The following is a 19,185-nucleotide window of genomic DNA, read 5'->3' as shown; positions in this document are numbered from 1 at the left end:
ACAAAACTTTATAGTCTGACATATAGCCACTGCATACGTATTGATACATATTGCCAGTTTGGTGGTCAGCAATAATGATTTTGGACTAGATGACCTCCTGAGGTCCCTTCCAACTCTGATATTCTATGATTTCTACTCTATTGTAGATTTTGGTCATAATTAAACAGGATTTTATTTGTCAAGATGGTAGCACAAGAACACACGCACACACTATTTCAAGCAACAAATGACAGTGAACCAGCAATCAAGACATTCAGTCTTTTCTGACAATTTTAGAGAACTCACCACATGTACATAATCTGTTGCATGCACAGCTCAGAGAAAGAAGTATATTCTTGAATCGAATTATGCTGATATAGTGGTTCAGGTAAATGTGGAAATCTTGTAGCATGGTTTAAATCAGAAGTTAGAGATGGAAGATAGCTTGGGTCTAGTTCCCTCATACATACCTTCAATTATAGCCTCACTGAGAAGCACTATGAAGCCCCTCAAGAGTTTTGTTAGAAATATTTTACCCCGCTGATGTTCTTAAATTATTCTGTTCTACTTCCAGAGGTCTTTGTGCATCTCCCCACCATACAATCTTGTACTATGGCACTTACCTTTAATTTCATGTATTAGCCTTTGGGCAAGCTGCAACCATTGCCTGCACTCCTTTTCCTTTCCTGTCTGCTCCATAACAACTACCTTCCACTAGTCTGAGAGCAAATGGACTAAAGGTGAAATATATTTATATAATGATTTAAGGAAAGAGTACACATAAATATTTGGTGTTAGTGAGAGGTCTATTTGTTTTGCACTAGTGCCCAGAGTCTCAGGATTGAGACTTTGTTATGCCACGTGCTATACAAATATATAGGAAAACAGTCCCTGCCTGAAAGACCCTACAATTTAAGAGTGAGTTTGCATAAACAATCAGCATCGGCCTAATCCTGCTCCCACTGAAGTCTACAGTAAGAGTCCCCAGACTTCAGTAGAAGCAGAGTTAGGCCAATGCTAGATGCTTTTGAAAATCCCACAGTGTCTAGTAATTCAGGCACTGAGCACAAACAGTTTGCCAAATTGACAGGACAGGTTGTAGTAATGGTATAGAATGTGGTGTCGGTGAAGTACCTAGTCTACCTATCCATTTGCATTTCCTCACTTACCATTCTACATTCCAATTTGAAAAAGTATGACAATATAGCATTTCATAAGAACATAAGAATGGCCATACTGGATCAGACCAAAGGTCCATCCAGCCCAATATCCTGTCTACTGACAGTGGCCAATGCCAGGTACCCCAGAGGGAGTGAACCTAACAGGTAATGATCAAGTGATCTCTCTCCTGCCATCCATCTCCACCCTCTGACAAACAGAGGCTAGGGACACCATTCCTCACCCATCCTGGCTAATAGCCATTAATGGACTTAACCGCCATGAATTTATTCAGTTCTCTTTTAAACCCTGTTATAGTCCTAGCCTTCACAACCTCCTCAGGCAAGGAGTTCCACAGGTTAACTGTGCGCTGAGTGAAGAAGAACTTCCTTTTATTTGTTTTAAACCTGCTGCCCATTAATTTCATTTGGTGGCCCCTAGTTCTTATATTATGGGAACAAGTAAATAACTTTTCCTTATTCACTTTCTCCACACCACTCATGATTTTATATACCTCTACCATATCCCCCCTTAGTCTCCTCTTTTCCAAGCTGAAAAGTCCTAGCTTCTTTAATATCTTCTCATATGGGACCCGTTCCAAACCCCTAATCACTTTAGTTGCCCTTTTCTGAAACTTTTCTAATGCCAATATATCTTTTTTGAGATTAGGGGACCACATCCGTACGCAGTATTCAGGATGTGGGCGTACCATGGATTTATATAAGGGCAATAAGATATTCTCTTATTCTCTATCCCTTTTTTAACGTTTCCTAACATCCCATTTGCTTTTTTGACTGCTGTTGCACACTGCGTGGACGTCTTCAGAGAACTCTCCACGATGACTCCAAGATCTTTCTCCTGATTAGTTGTACCTAAATTAGCCCCCATCATATTGTATGTATAGTTGGGGGTATTCTTTCTAATGTGCATTACTTTACATTTATCCACATTCAATTTCATTTGCCATTTTGTTGCCTAATCACTTAGTTTTGTGAGATCTTTTTTAAGTTCTTCACAGTCTGCTTCGGTCTTAACTATCTTGAGCAGTTTAGTATCATCTGCAAACTTTGTCACCTCACTGTTTACCCCTTTCTCCAGATCATTTATGAATAAGTTGAATAGTACTGGTCCTAGGACTGACCCTTGGGGAACACCACTAGTTACCCTCCCATTCTGAAAATCTACCATTTATTCCTACCCTTTGTTCCCTGTCTTTTAACCAGTTCTCAGTCCATGGAAAAGATCTTCCCTCTTATCCCATGACAACTTAATTTACGTAAGAGCCTTTGGTGAGGGACCTTGTCAAAGGCTTTCTGGAAATCTAAGTACACTATGTCCGTTGGATCCCCCTTGTCCACATATTTGTTGACCCCCTCAAAGAACTCTAATAGATTAGTAAGACACGATCTCCCTTTACAGAAACCATGTTGACTTTTGCGCAACAATTTATGTTCTTCTAGGTGTCTGACAATTTTATTCTTTGCTATTGTTTCAACTAATTTGCCCAGTACTGACGTTAGACTTACCGGTCTGTAACTGCCAGGATCACCTCTAGAGCCCTTCTTAAATATTGGCGTTACATTAGCTATCTTCCAGTCATTGGGTACAGTAGCTGATTTAAAGGACAGGTTACAAACCATAGTTAATAGTTCAGCAATTTCACATTTGAGTTCTTTCAGAACTCTTGGGTGAATGCCATCTGGTCCCGGTGACTTGTTACTGTTAAGTTTCTCAATTAATTCCAAAACCTCCTTTAGTTTCTAGTTTGGATAAGTGAGATGTCTAAAGTTATTATAGGTTACCAATCTACAGTTAATTCATCTGTGACAATTCAACATCAAGGTTTCACCCTACTGTACCTTTACTGGAGACAGTGGGGTATAGATAGCTTTTAGGCATCATTACAAAATGAAGACCAGCACACTATAAAGTACTTTGCTGACCCAGGATTAATGTTGAGTCTCTGTTGAAAGCATTTTAACATTTCAGGATCTGTGATTTTTACTAATTCTTAACTAAGACAGGTTTGATTTTTCTCAAAAAAAATTTCTTGTTAATTTCAAACTCTTCTCTCCAGAGTTTCATAAACCTTTTTGTGCAAGTTAAGAACTAAGAATTAAACCAGAAATGCTAGATCTGTGGTCATGTTGAATAGTCCTGTGAACTTTCAAGCCTTTCGAGGTTAGTACTTCAATTTCTACCAGAAAGGGTTTATCTTCACACTTGTCTATAAAGTGCCTGGCATACTGCTCAGAAATTCCTGGCTCCTAGCCCATGATCATGCTACTTTTCCTTTTCGACCACAGGTTAAACAAACAAGTTGCCAGATCACCCCATATGTTCATCCCCATAGTCATTTAGCTGTTGTTAGTATTTGGCCAAACAAGAATTAAAGAACAGCTCCTGGGCATTGCCCTTTGCTCTGACCAGATCTGTGCCAATTTAATCCCATTTCTTATCACAACTGAAGACTAATTATGTAATACCCATGAATGTTTCAGGGAAAGAAAGATCATATCAGATCATGATTATATATTCAGGAACTTGTATATAATTTGGCAAGATTGAAATTATGGCAAAAAAGGTAAAGGAAGGCAGGAAGACACTGTTTCTGTAATTTATACTGCAATGCAAACCCAGCAACTATGTTTTGTTTCCTCAGTAGCCTGTTGCCGTCCTCATCTGATATATTTAAAATTCTACCTTCTACCAGAGTGTAATTTTTTTTCCCCTCAGAGAAAGGGGACAGAAGAGACCCGCCCTCCATTTTTTGTTTTAATTCAGTTACTTAACCGCCTAGTTACTAACCTTTTTCATTGTGTGGATTTCTTTTTTCTAAAATGAAAGAGAAAGGAAACAAGGGTCAAGATAAGTAATAACACTCACAAATTCTCCCCCTCATGCAAAACTGCTACAACACATTAGTTTATAGCTTGCCACCTTATCACAAAAATGTAAGAGGAAGAATCCTTGGCATTTTTGGGGGGTCTAAATTATGACAACACAGATTTTGATGTTTTTCTTGATAACTATTGTGGTTCAATTTACAGGAGCAGAGTACAAGTCTTTGCCTTCCTATTTTAATGGTCTGGCTGAAATCCAACAACATTACATTAAAAAAATCCACAGAAAATTAGTCACTCGCTTTTAAAAAAAAAGAAGAGGGAAAGTATTAGAGGAAAGCATGTTAGTTATCACCTGTTAATGAATACTAGAAGACTCCTGCCATATGAAGATTACCAACAAGCCACAATTGGGACCTAAGACAGCAAAAGCAAGTTTGGCAGTCCCAGAATATCAGTTCTCTCCCTGTCAGTAATAACTAGTGGCAATCTGATCACTGATCCCAGACTGTCAAGGTCTAATGGATACAGTAGCTTTAAATTCACATAATACAGTGTATTTTAGAAAAGAGACTAAAATGGCTCTAAGGGATCCTTGACATTTTAAAGTTTCTACATATAGGTTTGAACAATATCACTCGCAGTGTGAGTAAGCCTTTGCATATGCAGGGTACTTATTCAGAGGGGAAGGGCTTTTCAAACAAGACTTGCAGAACAGGAAGAAAATACATCTTAAACTTGTTTTCTTCTAAAGAAAAATCAATACAAATCAAGGTTTAAAGAAGCTCCACTCCATGTTGATCTGCTGTTTGTACAGCCTGGTGTATTCTGTTAACTCCAAGATATGCAAGATTGTCAGTTTATAGCTAACTATTAAATATACAGGTTGTTTGTAGAGTTGCCGCAGCTGTGTTGGTCCCAGGATACGAGAGAGACAAGGTAGGTGAGGCAATATCTTTTATTGGATCAACTTTTATTGGTGGCAGGTACAAGCTTTTGAGCTATACAGAGCTCTTCTGCAGGTCTGGGGAAGGAAGCAGAGTATCACTTCCCCAGATCTGAGGAACAGCTCTTTGTAGCTCAAAAGCCTGTACCTTCCACCAAGAGAAGTTGGCCCAATAAAAGATATTGCCTCACCTCCCTTGCCTGTCAAATATAAAAGTGTATATTTGATATGTAAACATACTTGTATGTCTAATACTTACTTGTAATCTGAAATCTGCATGCTTTTCAGTACTCATGTACATCAAAGTTTGTGGTACTTTATTCCTTTATGAAATTAGTATGGTGAACTTGTATATTATCTATGATCCACCAAGCAAGGGTCTTCCTAGACTTTAAAGAGAAATTCCAAAAGGAATCTGGCGGGTACTTTATGCACTCTTAGCTCAAATTTAAAAAAACAAACCAACAAACATGGATTTATGCATTCAAAATGAATAGCCTAAAAAAATCCAATGGGTCATTACATTTTAGTTTTAGGGCTCAGCCAAGAATCTAAACCATAATAAGGTTGAGTTTTTTTGCCTCAGCTTTTTAATTTACTTCTAGCCCTTGAAGGAGATTCTTTTAAGACATGGAACAATGGAAGAGCTTTAATTATGGCAAAGTAAGTGGCATTAGTATAATGAATGGCAACAGAATGATTTCAAAATCGAGAAAGTTAATGTAAGAGGGTGCAAGCTACAAGAGACTGACAAAAGGTTGATAACAGTTCGCAGCATTCTCCAAGTTTGCAACAGGAAAATATGATGCAGAGTTTAGGGTTGAGCCTGTTGGTCAACAACCAATGATTTAATGTACAAGTTGGATATTAAATACACATGGGCCGCAGGACTGATTTCCATAGCCGCCACTCTTCCTTTTATAGTTTCATCTATGCAAGATTTTGGTGTTTAGTAGGAGAGTAAAAATGTGACCGACTGAATTCAAAATGCCAAACCAGACTGATACATTTTGAAAGCTATGTGAAATTTACACGAGTTGCACTAAGACTGGAGCTCTACAGTTCAAGGGCATCCCAGACTTCTGTTATCTTCACTGGGTGAAGGCTTGATGGGTATGTTTACACTAGAGGCTCTTGCTTTATATATTGGGGATTGTTTCAACAAACCTGAGCAAATAAAATGAAGAACCAAAGTGAGGAGAATCTGATTTCACACACACTGAAAAAACTGAACCCCATGCATAAACCCCAAAAGAGATGGCAACAATGTGATTTAGATAGTCGAAGAAAAACACAAAACCTTTTAGTGCACTTACCAGCAAAGCATTTGGAACAGAGATTCATAGTCTTGCTGGACCTAGGGCAAGGGGGAAAAAAAAAAAAAAAAAAAGAGAGTAGAGCTAAAAATTCATTATTATAATTCTAAGCAATACATCAGGAGTTTTCAGAAGAAAAACAACGGTAGGAGGGGACAAAAATTTAAATGGCTAGGCACCTATACAAGTCATCAGTGGCAAAGGGCTGGCAGAACTGAAGGCGGGGCAGGGGGTGGGAAAGAATCTCATTTGACAATCTTTCTTCAACTTCGGAAAGAGCTTTCAAAGCATGGCTTCCAAACATCTATCCTAGCATTCATAAATAACCTGTAGGATAACAGGTATGATAGAGATGAAAAGCTGAATTATTCCACTTGAATGTGACAGCTCCCTGCAGCAGCAACAGGTTTTCAGGACTGGCAATCTCCCATTGTAACATTTCAGGAAATATGTTGACATGTTTTCTTCTACACAAACTACACAGGATTTGATTTGTCCAATATTCCTGATTTGGTTCAGACCAAACGCCATAAAAGGCACATTTTGGGGTTACATGAGAAAGCACTTTAACACCATTCTGAGCAGGGTTGAAGTACATGCTGGTAAGCAAGGTTACAGCAAAACTGCCCATGCTAGACCAGTTCCGAAAATAGAGGAACTCACTTTTCATGGGTGGTCTACCTGGAACGTCTCACCAGTGCTAAATTAGCTATGTTTCTAAAGGTAAAGACAGATGTGGGAACAAAAACAATGGAGCCTACCAAAATAATTACATTTCTAGTTTAAAATCAAACAAAGCTGGAATTTTGAAAAAGAACCCACAACTTGCATAGTTTATGTATGTTATAAAAATCTAGGCACTCAATGGAGACCACTGTAGTGTCAAATGGCAAGTATTTCTATAAGTGTCTTTTCAGACCAATTACTTCTCAGATTAAATATTTTCCTGATGGAATTATAGAAACATTCTAAGTGTTTTGCAAATAGGGCATTTTAAATTATTTTCCTGTAACATAGAGAAAATCCAGATATGATTACTCATATCTTTGTGCCAGGCATTTCAGGACATTAAGATGCTTTTGAATTTCTGCAAAGGTGAAAGTTGGTTTATAATTGACTAAAAATCCCAATAGAATACAGGTTACTGCAGGTATGAGTCAAACATACTTGCCAGCTACAGCAGGAGATGCACAGACACACACTCTAATTTTAAATATGAGCGGTATGTGCGAAGGAGAAACATTAAATCCTAGGGGCGGAAAAAAAGCAGAGCCGCTCTATCCAGCCATACAAATACATCATCTGGTTGATATATACCCAGATATTGAATATGTGCATTGACATTCTACACAGATTATCTACCTTCAGAAAAACTGCAATTAAAAACAGCAGGTGAGCCCACACCTACAGCATTAGCATACTGAAGTCCCGTACTCACTGATTGTGAGTTAGACATTCTAGACTGACTCAATATGCCAGGCAGGAGCGTCTCTGCAAAACCACCAAACCCCAAAGGGCAGTCAAGAGAAAACAAGGCAGAGTAGGGGTGGTTCATACTGATCTCTTCAGAACTGGCAATGAGAAAGAAGGCTTTCAGAGGCATAACCAACCTGCCTCACCTGCTAATTATCAATCCAAAGTCTACTCTTCATGGGATTTTTTTTTTTTTTTTTTTTAAGAAAAAGCATGGAGAGGGAAGGAAATATATTGCTATGTTAACAAAAAAAATGACACATTTTCACAGCACAGGAGCTGGATGTTCTGAACAAGTGGTGCTATGAAACAGTCCCCACATATTCATCTTACTGGCTGAATAACTTCAGGTCACTGTACAGAATCTTTCAGTTTCTCGTTCACATAAGAAGGAAAGATCACAGTGGTCAAACCACACCGAAGAAAGGAGATTGCTACTACATATTTGGCACATCCTTTTTTTTTAATCCCACAATAAAAGAATAGAGAACAAGTTGAGCAGGTTGTACATTCTGGATCCAGTCTCTATTACTAAATTTCAGTTCAGTGCTATGCAGCAAGGCAACTGAAAAAACAAAGCAGAAAGAACCAGAATCAGCAGGATAGCAAAGAGATTTAGAATCAAAGCAACACTCTAGAAATTGAAGTTGCATTCAGCCAGAAGATCAGAGGAACGAAAACTGCCAATGCAAGAAATAAAAGATAAAGCAAAATCCTAAAAAGGCCTGTTTATTTTGGATACATTAACACAAGCTGATGAGAAACTTAACAATTTTCTTACAAAGCTGTATCCTGCATAGTGCTCACTGCAAAAACAGATCATCCTACCAAAATCCACCAGATTCTGATTCCAGTCAATCCATCATTTTTCTTTAAAATAACATGGAAGATCTTCGGATGGGGGGCAATAGTGTTTAAAACCCAATTCAACAAAGCACTTAAGTTCCACTGAATTCACACTTAGGCCTGATCTACACTAAAAAGCTAGGTCGACCCAACTCCATTGCTCCGGAGTGTGAAAAATCCACACCCCCAAGCAACACAGTTAAGCTGACCTAACCCCAAGTGTAGACAGTGCTACGTTGACAGAAGAATTCTTCTGCCGACCTAGCTACCGCCTCTCGGGGAGGTGGATAACCTAGGCCGACAGGAGAATCCCTCCTAGGGCGGCCCAGGTGCCTGGTTTTCGACCAGCAAGTCTGGTCGAAAAGGGGATCTGACAGTATCCGGTCAGATCTACTGACCTGACACCCAAAGTCTGGTTACTGCGGGCGGGGGAGGCGGGGAAGTGCTAGGTCATCACCCACGCCAGCCCCTACCTCAGCTGGAGCAACCTCCTACCTGTGTCGGGAGGCTGCAGCTCCCAGCCCCAGCCCTGCAGGGAAGTCCCTCCTGACCTGGGCGAGGGTGGGGAGGGTGGAAGTGGAAAAGCAGCAAGCGACAAGGAGGTGGGGGGGAAGACGAGTGGATGGGGGCAGGGCCTCAGGGGGACGAGACAGGTTAGGGGAGGTTCTGGCACTCCTGCTGGAGTGTCCAGCTTTTAAATATTACCAAGATGGCAACCCTAATCCATCTCAATGATGTAGGTAGTGTCTAAACTGTAGCATTTAAGTGTAGACAAGCCTTTCGTCACAAAAGGTCACTTCAGAATTCAGTGTACTTAAGTACGTTGTTAATGCTTTGCTGAATCTGGGTCTTAACTAGGGAAATGGACACCACTACCAGCCTGTGGATAACAGTGGCAAATGGGGAAGGGATGGGAGGGCGGGCATTTATAACATGGGGCCAATCCTGTTGCTCCTGAAGTCAACAGAAGTCTAGCCACCCACTCCACTGGAAGCAGGACCGAGCTCACAACAAAACAACTAAATAGAAAACAGTGCTTTCTTTTGGTTAGAGCACAGGAGTGGAAGTCAGAAGAACAGAGTAATCTTGAGTCAGACAACAGTTCAACGAAGGCCACAGCATAGATGTCACAGAATCAATATTTTGAAAGCAAAATACATAGTTGTGGGTTTTTTTAAATTTTAGTGGTGTTTAGCAAAAAACCTCTACTAAATGCTACACATTGGTATACCTGGATACCCCAGTACTAAACATGTGTATGTATACCAGTTACACATAGTTATACCCACTTCCAGCAAGATCAGGTATGTAATGCCACAGAAGTCTCATACTGTTTCTGTACAGTGCAATATGAAGTTATGATTTTTAACAAAGTAAAACTGACTAAAGGTTTCCATTGTATATTTCACTGCAAATTATTAAGAGCTAACCCATCTCCCCAAAACACTGGAAGATAAGGCTGAAACTGAAAAATTCTTAATATATCTCCAGAAAAAGCAAGCCACTACTGTTGTTCATAAAGTTCAGCTGAATTATTTTTGTAAAGGTGAGGAAGGTACCATGGTTCTAGAACTCCAAGTCAATACAGAAATGGGAAATCTCATGCAGGATGGATTAAAAAAAATCAAGGATTTCTTAATTTTATTTAAATTATACTATGGTTTTTCTTTTTACAAATAAACCTGTTTAAAATTAAATCTGAATTGAGTACAAAATATGTTAAGGACTAAGCTTATTATAATCTCTTAAAACATTTAAATAAAAAAAAATATGTTGAATCCATAAGCCTCTATCAGAAACTTTGAGTTAAAGACTGCTTGTGTATATAAAGAATGGTGGGGAGGGGAGAGAGAACCTGATGGCAGGTCTACACTACAGCGGGGATAGACAGTCTGAGATTGATCCACTGGCTGTCGATTTAGCGGGTCTAGTAAAGACCTGCCATATTGACTGTAGATCGCTCTCCAGTTGACCCTTATACTCTACCCTCAATGATAAGAGTAAGATAAGTCAACTGGAGATTTTCTCCCATCAACCCGCAGAGGTGTAGACCCTACGGTAACTTGACCTAAGGTATGTCAACTCCAGGTACGTGAATAACGTAGCTGGAGTTGCGTAGCGTAGGTCGACTTACTGAGGTAGCATAGACATAGCCTGACTTTTGAAGTCAAGCTTTATAAATATGGCACAATAGGTCATGTACATTAGGGGACTGATCCTGTAGGGGAACCTGTAGGGGAATTAAACTGTGCGTTTAATTGCTGGTAGGTTTCTAGCCTCACATTTGCATCACAAGAATCAACCTCACACTTAGTGATAGTTAATGGAGAATTGCATACTTGTGTCTGTTAAACAATGGATTTCTATAATTTACAACCTACCCTTGGAAATAATTTAAATTAGTATTCAGACATCCACAAATATGAATAAATCAAATCAAACTAATGGTATTGGCTTAAAGAGACTATAAAGTTAGAAGGTTTCAGAGTAGCAGCCGTGTTAGCCTGTATTCGCAAAAAGAAAAGGAGTACTTGTGGCACCTTAGAGACTAACAAATTTATTTGAGCATAAGCTTTATTTGAGCTGTAGCTCACGAAAGCTTATGCTCAAATAAATTGGTTAGTCTCTAAGGTGCCACAAGTACTCCTTTTCTTTTTATGAAGTTAAAACCAACTGGAAGGTACAGTGTCAGAAAAGAAACCATTTAACTGATGTAAAGTTACCCTGTGGATTCAGGAACTATTAAGTGAAACAAGCTACCCAGGTCAAGTGGCATGACATAGAAAATTAGAGGCAGAGGATACTTCTAGGCAGCTGGAAAATCCCCAAGGACAGAGAATGATCAGATGTAACATTTCTATAGGCCTCACTGGCTAAAGGAAAGTTCAGGTAGTAGAGAACACAATATTCCTTTAAACAGATAGAGGAGAAAGTACCAGCAGCAAAATAGGGACTTTGATAGAGGAAGAAATTTACAAGTCTGCCCTCAAGCAAAACTACAATTACAGTGATATTTACACACTCCTGGAGGGCTGGCAACCCCGTCTTTCACTTTCCCTGCTAATGCCTGCAAATTTCCCCAGTAGATGAAGAAGCCATTTTAAGGATTTAGAAGCACATATGTGAACACATGATGTCACACACACACTGCATTTTAAAATCTTAACTCACTAACCAACATTTATACTCCCCCACCCTCCCATCAGATTTTTTTAAAAAAGGGAAAAAAAAAAAAAAAGGCTTTTATAGGCTAAAGCCTCATAAGCCAACCTCCAGCCTAAACTAGAGTTTTGTTGTTTTGTTGGGGGGTTTTTTATGGCCAAGGACCATAATGGAAAATGAAGGCTGTGCAGAGGGGAACTATAATTGTGAAAATTAACATACTTGAAATCTCAAATATATATTGGTATCACAGGTGCCAACTTTTGACGGCGCCAGTGGGTGCTTGCACCCCTGCCCCAACTCCGCCCCTCCCTGCCCCTATTGGATCCCTCCCCAAATCCCTGCCCCGGCTCCGCCTCCTCCCCCAAGCGTGCCGCATTCCCCCTCCTCCCCCCTCCCACCCAGGCTCGCGGAGCAAGTGCTGGGAGGAAGGGGGAGAAGCAGGACCCAGCAGCGCGCTCAGGGGAGGAGGTGGAGCAGAGGCAGAGGTGAGCTGGTGTGGGGTGGAGAGCTGCCCCATGGGTACTCCAGCCCCAGAGCACCCACGGCGTCGGCACCTATGATTGGTATTATAACTTACTGGCAATCTGAATGACATACAGCAGCATGAAGAGTTCTTTAAATTCTGTTACCACTGATTGCACTTTTCTACTTACCCTTACTGAAACTGTATGAAGATCTGAGCTCATCCACTCCAACAACATTTCAAAGCAGTTTACTGGATTCTATTCACTATTCCACTAAGTATTCTATTTATTACTAGCAGTGTGGTTAAGCATTATCATAAAGTGTGGTACAACTCAAGGCACAAAACCCCACTCAGTACCTGCCAGTGTTTTTGCAATAAATTAAATTACAGATACAATATGTAATCCCACTTCTTTACACCAGCGAGCATGACTAAAATCCTAACTGCAAATCCTCAGAGCAGAGACTGCTAGATGTATTGTGCGTAAGTATAGTAACTTAAATCTAAAAGACTGAAGACAATCTAGAACTTCAAGAATATGTAAATGGTCAATTTTGAGCATTAGAAAGAAACTGAGAAGGGATATCCAGAAATCTATTTAATATCCAAACACCTTCCGTTTTTCCAGTGAAATCTATTTTCTGAAAAGCAGTGTCAGTTGTAGCTCAGAGAAATTAATGGTTTTGCCATGAAATCATGTTTCACGGTGGACTGAAAATCTGTTTAAAAAATAAAGGGGTGGTGAAAGGAAGCTAAACACATACAGAAAAACTAATACCAGATTACTCCTCCCCACTGCTAATAAGCAATGTAAGAAACTCAGCTCCCCAAACCTTCTCTGTGCTAGAAAATTTCTTAACCTTTCTCCAGTAACAGCTGAACTAGTGCTACTACTGCAGGGGTGGGCAACTTTTTAGTCTGAGGGCTACATCTGGGTGGGGAAATTGTATGGCAGGCCATGAATGCTCACGAAATTAACAATTCAGAGATATTCAAATAAACTTTATTTAATGAAGATTCATTTTAGTGGAAATAAACATAAAACCTTACTTACTGTTATAAATATACCATCATAACAATGTATTACAATAATTAAATCAAACTTACCCCCTTTCCATGCCCTCTCTCTCTCTAATCTGGATTTGTCAGGCGTCAGCTTCCAGTCATTGGAACTCATTGAGATTCACCAGCGCCCTGCTCTCAGAAATCTCCTCCCACATGAAAACCGCCACTGAGCACTCCCTGGCCAACTACTCTTCGTTTTATCCTCAACAATGGAAAATTAACACTACTAAAACATCAGAGTCACGTAAGCCAACAAATAGCAGGCACATGGGCTTGCACGTTCCAGGCTCTGATGGTGCGTGAGGCACGTTCAGGTTGTGCAGCTGGAGTAACATGAGTGTCCTCACGCCTGTCACGCCGGTCCTGAATACACAGGAGCCCCCAACCCCGCTCCCCGACAGAAGCGCTAGAGCAGAGAAAGCCCCCAACCCCACTCCCCAGCGGGAGTGCCAGGTGGGTGGAGTGGGGCAATGGAGCTTGAGGGCCAGATTAAAAGGTCTGATGGGCTGGACGCAGCCCACGGGCCATAGTCTGCCCACCCCATACTAATTTGTAAGCACTTACACCACTGGCAGGACAGGTGCACCTCCTCCATTCTTAAAAAGCATAAGAATTTTTCTATGCTCAATGCACTCCTTCAGTGCCTGAGTAGAGTCAGATTTTCCTAAATACTGGTTCAAATCTTCTATTTGAAGACAGGGTGTGTGTGTGTATTATAGTTAACTTGATATACATTTGAACACTAGATACGATTTCAGAACAACTGGAAAATCCCAGAATCTGCATTTTTATTGGGACTAAGGGCTTGTCTATGCAGGCAGCAAAGCACACTAGAGGGGTGTGATTTGTAGAGCACACTAACATGCTGTATTCCAACTGTCCCATGCAGACCTTGCTGGTGCACTTCAAAGTTCAAACAGTTCAGACTGTTTAATGTATAGTAGATATCTTTTAGAGCGTGCTGGGAGGATCTACGCAGGGCAGTTGGAGTGCAGCATGTTAGTGCTCTCTACAAATCATCCCACTAGTGTGCTTTGCTGTGCCGTGTACATAAGTCCTGATACATTCCCACATGCCGTGTGAAGGGTTCCAAATGAGTAGTTCAAACTGTTGTATGCTAAATTAAAAAGCGGAGTGAATTGCAACAGAAATTCCAAACTGAAACTGGTAACATTAATACAGTGGTAAGGTTAAGAAATGAAGCACACAAGTTCTTTTACAACTTAGAAGTTGCAATGAATTGGCAGTAAAAAAAACTCTGATCTGCTTCAATGACACTGTAATTGGAATGGTGATTAAATGCTTCCTGGGCCTTTTCCAGAATGGCAATTATACAGCAGGATCGCTGCAACCTAAACATCTTAGCTCACTGAATGATACCCATCCAGCATGTCAGAGGTCATATGTCTGAGAAATACTTTAATAATTAATGAATGGCAAGACATGCAACAAAGACTATACACAAGCCTCCTTACTGCATATGTAATAGACATATTGTTTAATATATTCAGCAACCTGAGACAACCTGATGTATGTTAGAGCAATGCATTTGTACCACTGTAGCTAATAGTCTGTCAACATTTCCATTATACAGCAATTTTCAAAGGTTTATAATTCCGCTGAAGAATCTGCTGAGCTGAATCTTTGCAGAGAGTAAAAGCAATACTGTAACCCATGTTTGTATATGTTTATCCAAGTAGGCCAGTAGATTTAGTGTTAAAGAAAATTGATCTAACCCTGTATTTTACTTTTTCTTTATATTGCTTTTCATCAGTGTCATCCACAGCACAGTAACACCTCACCTTGTATAGGGAGGAGGATAATTAGACTTTGTTAATTAGACCCTCAATCAACCGCTTGGATACTGTGTATAAAATTCAGAGTAGCAGCCGTGTTAGTCTGTATTCGCAAAAAGAAAAGGAGTACTTGTGGCACCTTAGAGACTAACCAATTTATTTGAGCATGAGCTTTCGTGAGCTACAGCTCACTTCATCGGATGCATACTGTGGAAACTGCAGAAGACATTATATATACAGAGACCATGAAACAATACCTCCTCCCTCCCCAACCCTCCTGCTGGTAATAGCTTATCTAAAGTGATCATCAAGTTGGGCCATTTCCAGCACAAATCCAGGTTTTCTCACCCTCCGCCCGGCCCCCGCCCCCCCAACTCACTCTCCTGCTGGCAATAGCCCATCCAAAGTGACCACTCTCTTTACAATGTGTATGATAATCAAGTTGGGCCATTTCCAGCACAAATCCAGGTTTTCTCACAGCCCCCCTCCAGCAGGAGAGTGAGTTTGTGTGTGTGTGTTTGGGGGGGGGGGGGGGGTGAGAAAACCTGGATTAACATTAATACAGTGGTAAGGTTAAGAAATGAAGCACACGTCAGGAAATAATATAGTTAATGATGAAAGCTCAAATTTAACTTTACCCTTGTGCTCATGCTTTAAAAATAGTCTACTGAAGAAGAGCTCTGTGAAAGCTGCCTTAATTTGGCCCCTTTGTAGGTATGCATTATAATACAGTCTTTCATTCAGCCCACAGCAGAAATGGTGTTCACCATAGGTGCTGACTCCGTGGGTGCTCCATGGCTAGAGCACCCACAGAAAAAAAATGGTGGGTGCTTAGCACCCACCGGCAGCCCCCTTATCAGCACCTCCCCCTCTGCCCCACACCTCCCACCTGCCACAATCAGCTGTTCCATGACCTGCAGGAGGCACTGGGGGAGAGGGGAGAGGAGCAAGAGCTGGGCACGCTCAGGAGAGGGGGCTGAACAGGGTGGAAAGAGGCAGGGCAGGGGCAGAGTGGGGGCGGGAAGAGGCAGGGCAGGGGTGGGGCCTTGGGGAAGAAGTAGAGTAGGGGCGGGGCTTGGGGCAGAGCCGGGGGGAACATTCGCCAGCACATTAGAAACTCGGTACATGTTCACTGAAAAATAAGTTATTCAAATCTGGTTTTATCCTCATTATTCAATGTATGGCCCCACGTCTGCACACCTTCCAAACCCTGCTCAGTTCCAGTGCCACAGAGGCCTCCAAAAGCCAGCAGCAGCAACTGCATGGAAGGTCCTGCTCAGCTCTCGGTTGGAGCATATCCAGTCACTGTGGGGAGGGTGCACACTGAGTCCAATCCAGTCCATGAAGGAGTTGTGGGGGGATAGAGCATGCCCAGTGCAAACACAACTTTGGGGGATTTAGCTGCTAATCTATAACAAGTTTCTACTGAGCACATGTGAATTGAGATTTTTCAAAGTCTTATAAATTACCCAAACGTGACTGTTTTTTCATAGGGAAGTGTCACGGGTGACTGAGCCCTTTAAGAGGGAGCAAAGGTTCCAGTGCATCCATGACTGATTACCTGCCACCCAACTGGGCAGGAAGGAACCTTGACCCTTAAGGGAAATGGATGCACCCAGGGTGAAGTAAGAGGAGAGCTGCTGAAAAGACTCAAGAAGAAAGGAGCTGGGGAAACTGCTGGAGGAGTGACCAGACAGTCTAGCAGACACAGGCCGAGGAAGTGGGTCTTTGCAACCTCCCGACCTCAAGGGGACAGACTGATTCCATAGAGCTTGGGAAGGGCTGATAACTGTACTAAGTAGAGAGGCTTGGAACCTGAGAGATCTCAAGTAAGAGGAGCTGAGCCCAGCTGGAGACTGGGGGTGAGTAGGAAGAGGCTTTACAATGGGTTTGTTTTAATAAACCAGCCCCCAGGAAAGGGGTTTGTTATTGGACATAAGCCTTGGTAACAAGGAGTCCGGTGGCACCTTAAAGACTAACAGATTTATTTGGGTATAAGCTTTTGTGGGTAAAAAACCACTTCTTCAGATGCATGGAATGAAAATTACAGATGCAGGCATTATTATACTGACAAATGAAGAGAAGGGAGTTCTCTCTCAAGTGGAGAACCAGAACTTACCTACATGCCTCCAGCTTCCATCCAGGACACATCACACGATCCACTGTCTACAGCCAAGCCCTAAGATGCAACCGAATTTGCTCCAATCCCTCAGACAGAGACAAACACCTACAAGATCTTTATCAAGCATTCTTAAAACTACAATACCCACCTGGGGAAGTGAGGAAACAGACTGACAGAGCGAGACGGGTACCCAGAAATCACCTACTATAGGACAGGCCCAACAAGGAAAACTGAACACCACTGGCCATCACCCCAGCTAAAACCTCTCCAGCACATCATCAATGATCTACAACTTATCCTGGAAAATGATCCCTCGCTCTCACAAACCTTGGGAGGCAGGCCAGTCCTTGCTTACAGACAGCCCCCAACCTGAAGCAAATACTCATCAGCAACTACACACCACACCACAGAAACACTAACCCAGGAACCAATCCCTGTAGCAAACCCCATTGCCTACTCTGTCCCCATATCTACTCTAGCAACACCATCAGAGGACCACATCAGCCACACGATCAGAAGCTCATTCACTTGCACGTCTACTAATGTTATATATGCCATCATGTGCCAGCAGTGCCCCTCTGCCATGTACACTGGCCAAGCCGGACAGTCCCTACGTAAAAGAATAAATGGACATAAATCGGATATCAGGAACGGTAACATACAAAAGCCAGTAGGAGAACACTTCAATCTTCCTGGACATTCTGTAACAGATTTGAAAGTAGCTATACTTGAACAAAAAAAGTTCAGAAACACACTTCAAAAAGAAGCAGCAGAACTAAAATTAATTTGCAAATTTAACACCATTAATTTGGGCCTGAATAGGGACTGGGAGTGGCTGGCTTATTACAAAAGCAGCTTTGCCTCTCCTGGAATTGACACCTCTTCATCTATTATTGGGAGTGGACTACATCCACCCTGATCGAATTGGCCCTGTCAACACTGGTTCTCCACTTGTGAGGTAACTCCCTTCTCTTCATGTGTCAGTATAATAATGCCTGCATCTGTAATTTTCACTCCATGTATCTGAAGAAGTTGTTTTTTATCCACGAAAGCTTATGCCCAAATAAATCTGTTAGTCTTTAAGGTGCCACTGGACTCCTTGTTGTTTTTGTGGATACAGGCTAACACGGCTACCCCCTGATACTTTGAAGCTTTGGTAAATTATTCCTGGGAACATGTGAAGGGGAAATCGACGCAGGGGCCTACAGACCCACATTGAGCATAAAGGGGTGATGAGGAGGTAGCTGCCCCTTCATAAGAAGGTAAAAAGGTCTCTCTCTGAAACAAAGGCCACCCCAAATTTCAAGTCCCTGCTCCAAGCCATTGTGGTGATAAAGTTTCTCAAAGACATGGTTGTAAAAAGATGCAAAAATGCATTTTTCCCTGATCTTGTTCTTGGAAACATCTGCTGAAGCCTTCCATAAAAAGAGTTCAGCCTTAAGGAGACAACTGGACTTGAAGATTTCAACTTTAACAGTTTAAATTTGGCCAAGTTATAAGCAACTAAAAACAGGATAATATAATGGGAAGTGCTGAGGCAAGCTTAACTATAGGTGGCACCACAAGCTCCGACTATAGTAAGAAATTCTAGTTTCTATTAAACATGTGTAGAGCACCAGTCATATCGGGAAACTACAACCTTACAGTAAGTTATAGTACACACAGCATGTTTCCACGTCTCGTATTCATGTTTGAGGAAAATGAGTTCAATCGTCTAAAGTTATGAATGTTTAAACTTGAATACCGCCTAAAGACTGAGATAGTGAATACTCTAAATCACTAAGTTTTGAGTAGACCTAAAAAAGTCTGAGGTCTTGTCTGTACTGCAAGATAGCTCAAGTTATTACATTCTGGATTTGTCTACACAGCAACTCGGAGGGGGCATCTCAGAGTGGTTAGACAGACACATGAGAGCTCTGCCTGAGCTAGTGCTCTAAAAAATAGCAGTCTGGCTGAGGCAGTATGGGCAGCATCTTGGGCTAGCCATCCAAGTACAATCCTAGTGGAGCC

General features: G+C 41.4%; 1 protein-coding gene across 2 annotated transcripts in view; it reads right to left on the bottom strand.

Moving 5' to 3' along the window:
* ZFAND3 (zinc finger AN1-type containing 3) overlaps positions 1-19,185 on the bottom strand; it is a 240,902-nt gene that overhangs the window by 172,310 nt on the left and 49,407 nt on the right. For both annotated transcript variants that reach the window (XM_037895532.2, XM_037895531.2), the window contains exons 2-3: positions 6,243-6,283; positions 3,946-3,972 (exon numbers count right to left, since the gene is read on the bottom strand). In XM_037895532.2, the coding sequence (XP_037751460.1) occupies positions 3,946-3,972; positions 6,243-6,283 (68 nt within the window). The remainder of the gene's footprint in view (positions 1-3,945; positions 3,973-6,242; positions 6,284-19,185) is intronic.

The sequence above is a fragment of the Chelonia mydas genome, chromosome 3 (genome assembly GCF_015237465.2).
Source record: "Chelonia mydas isolate rCheMyd1 chromosome 3, rCheMyd1.pri.v2, whole genome shotgun sequence".
NCBI classification, from domain to species: Eukaryota; Metazoa; Chordata; order Testudines; family Cheloniidae; genus Chelonia; species Chelonia mydas.
The sequence above is the reverse complement of the archived record's forward strand: the minus strand, read 5'-3'. Positions and strand labels throughout refer to the sequence as shown.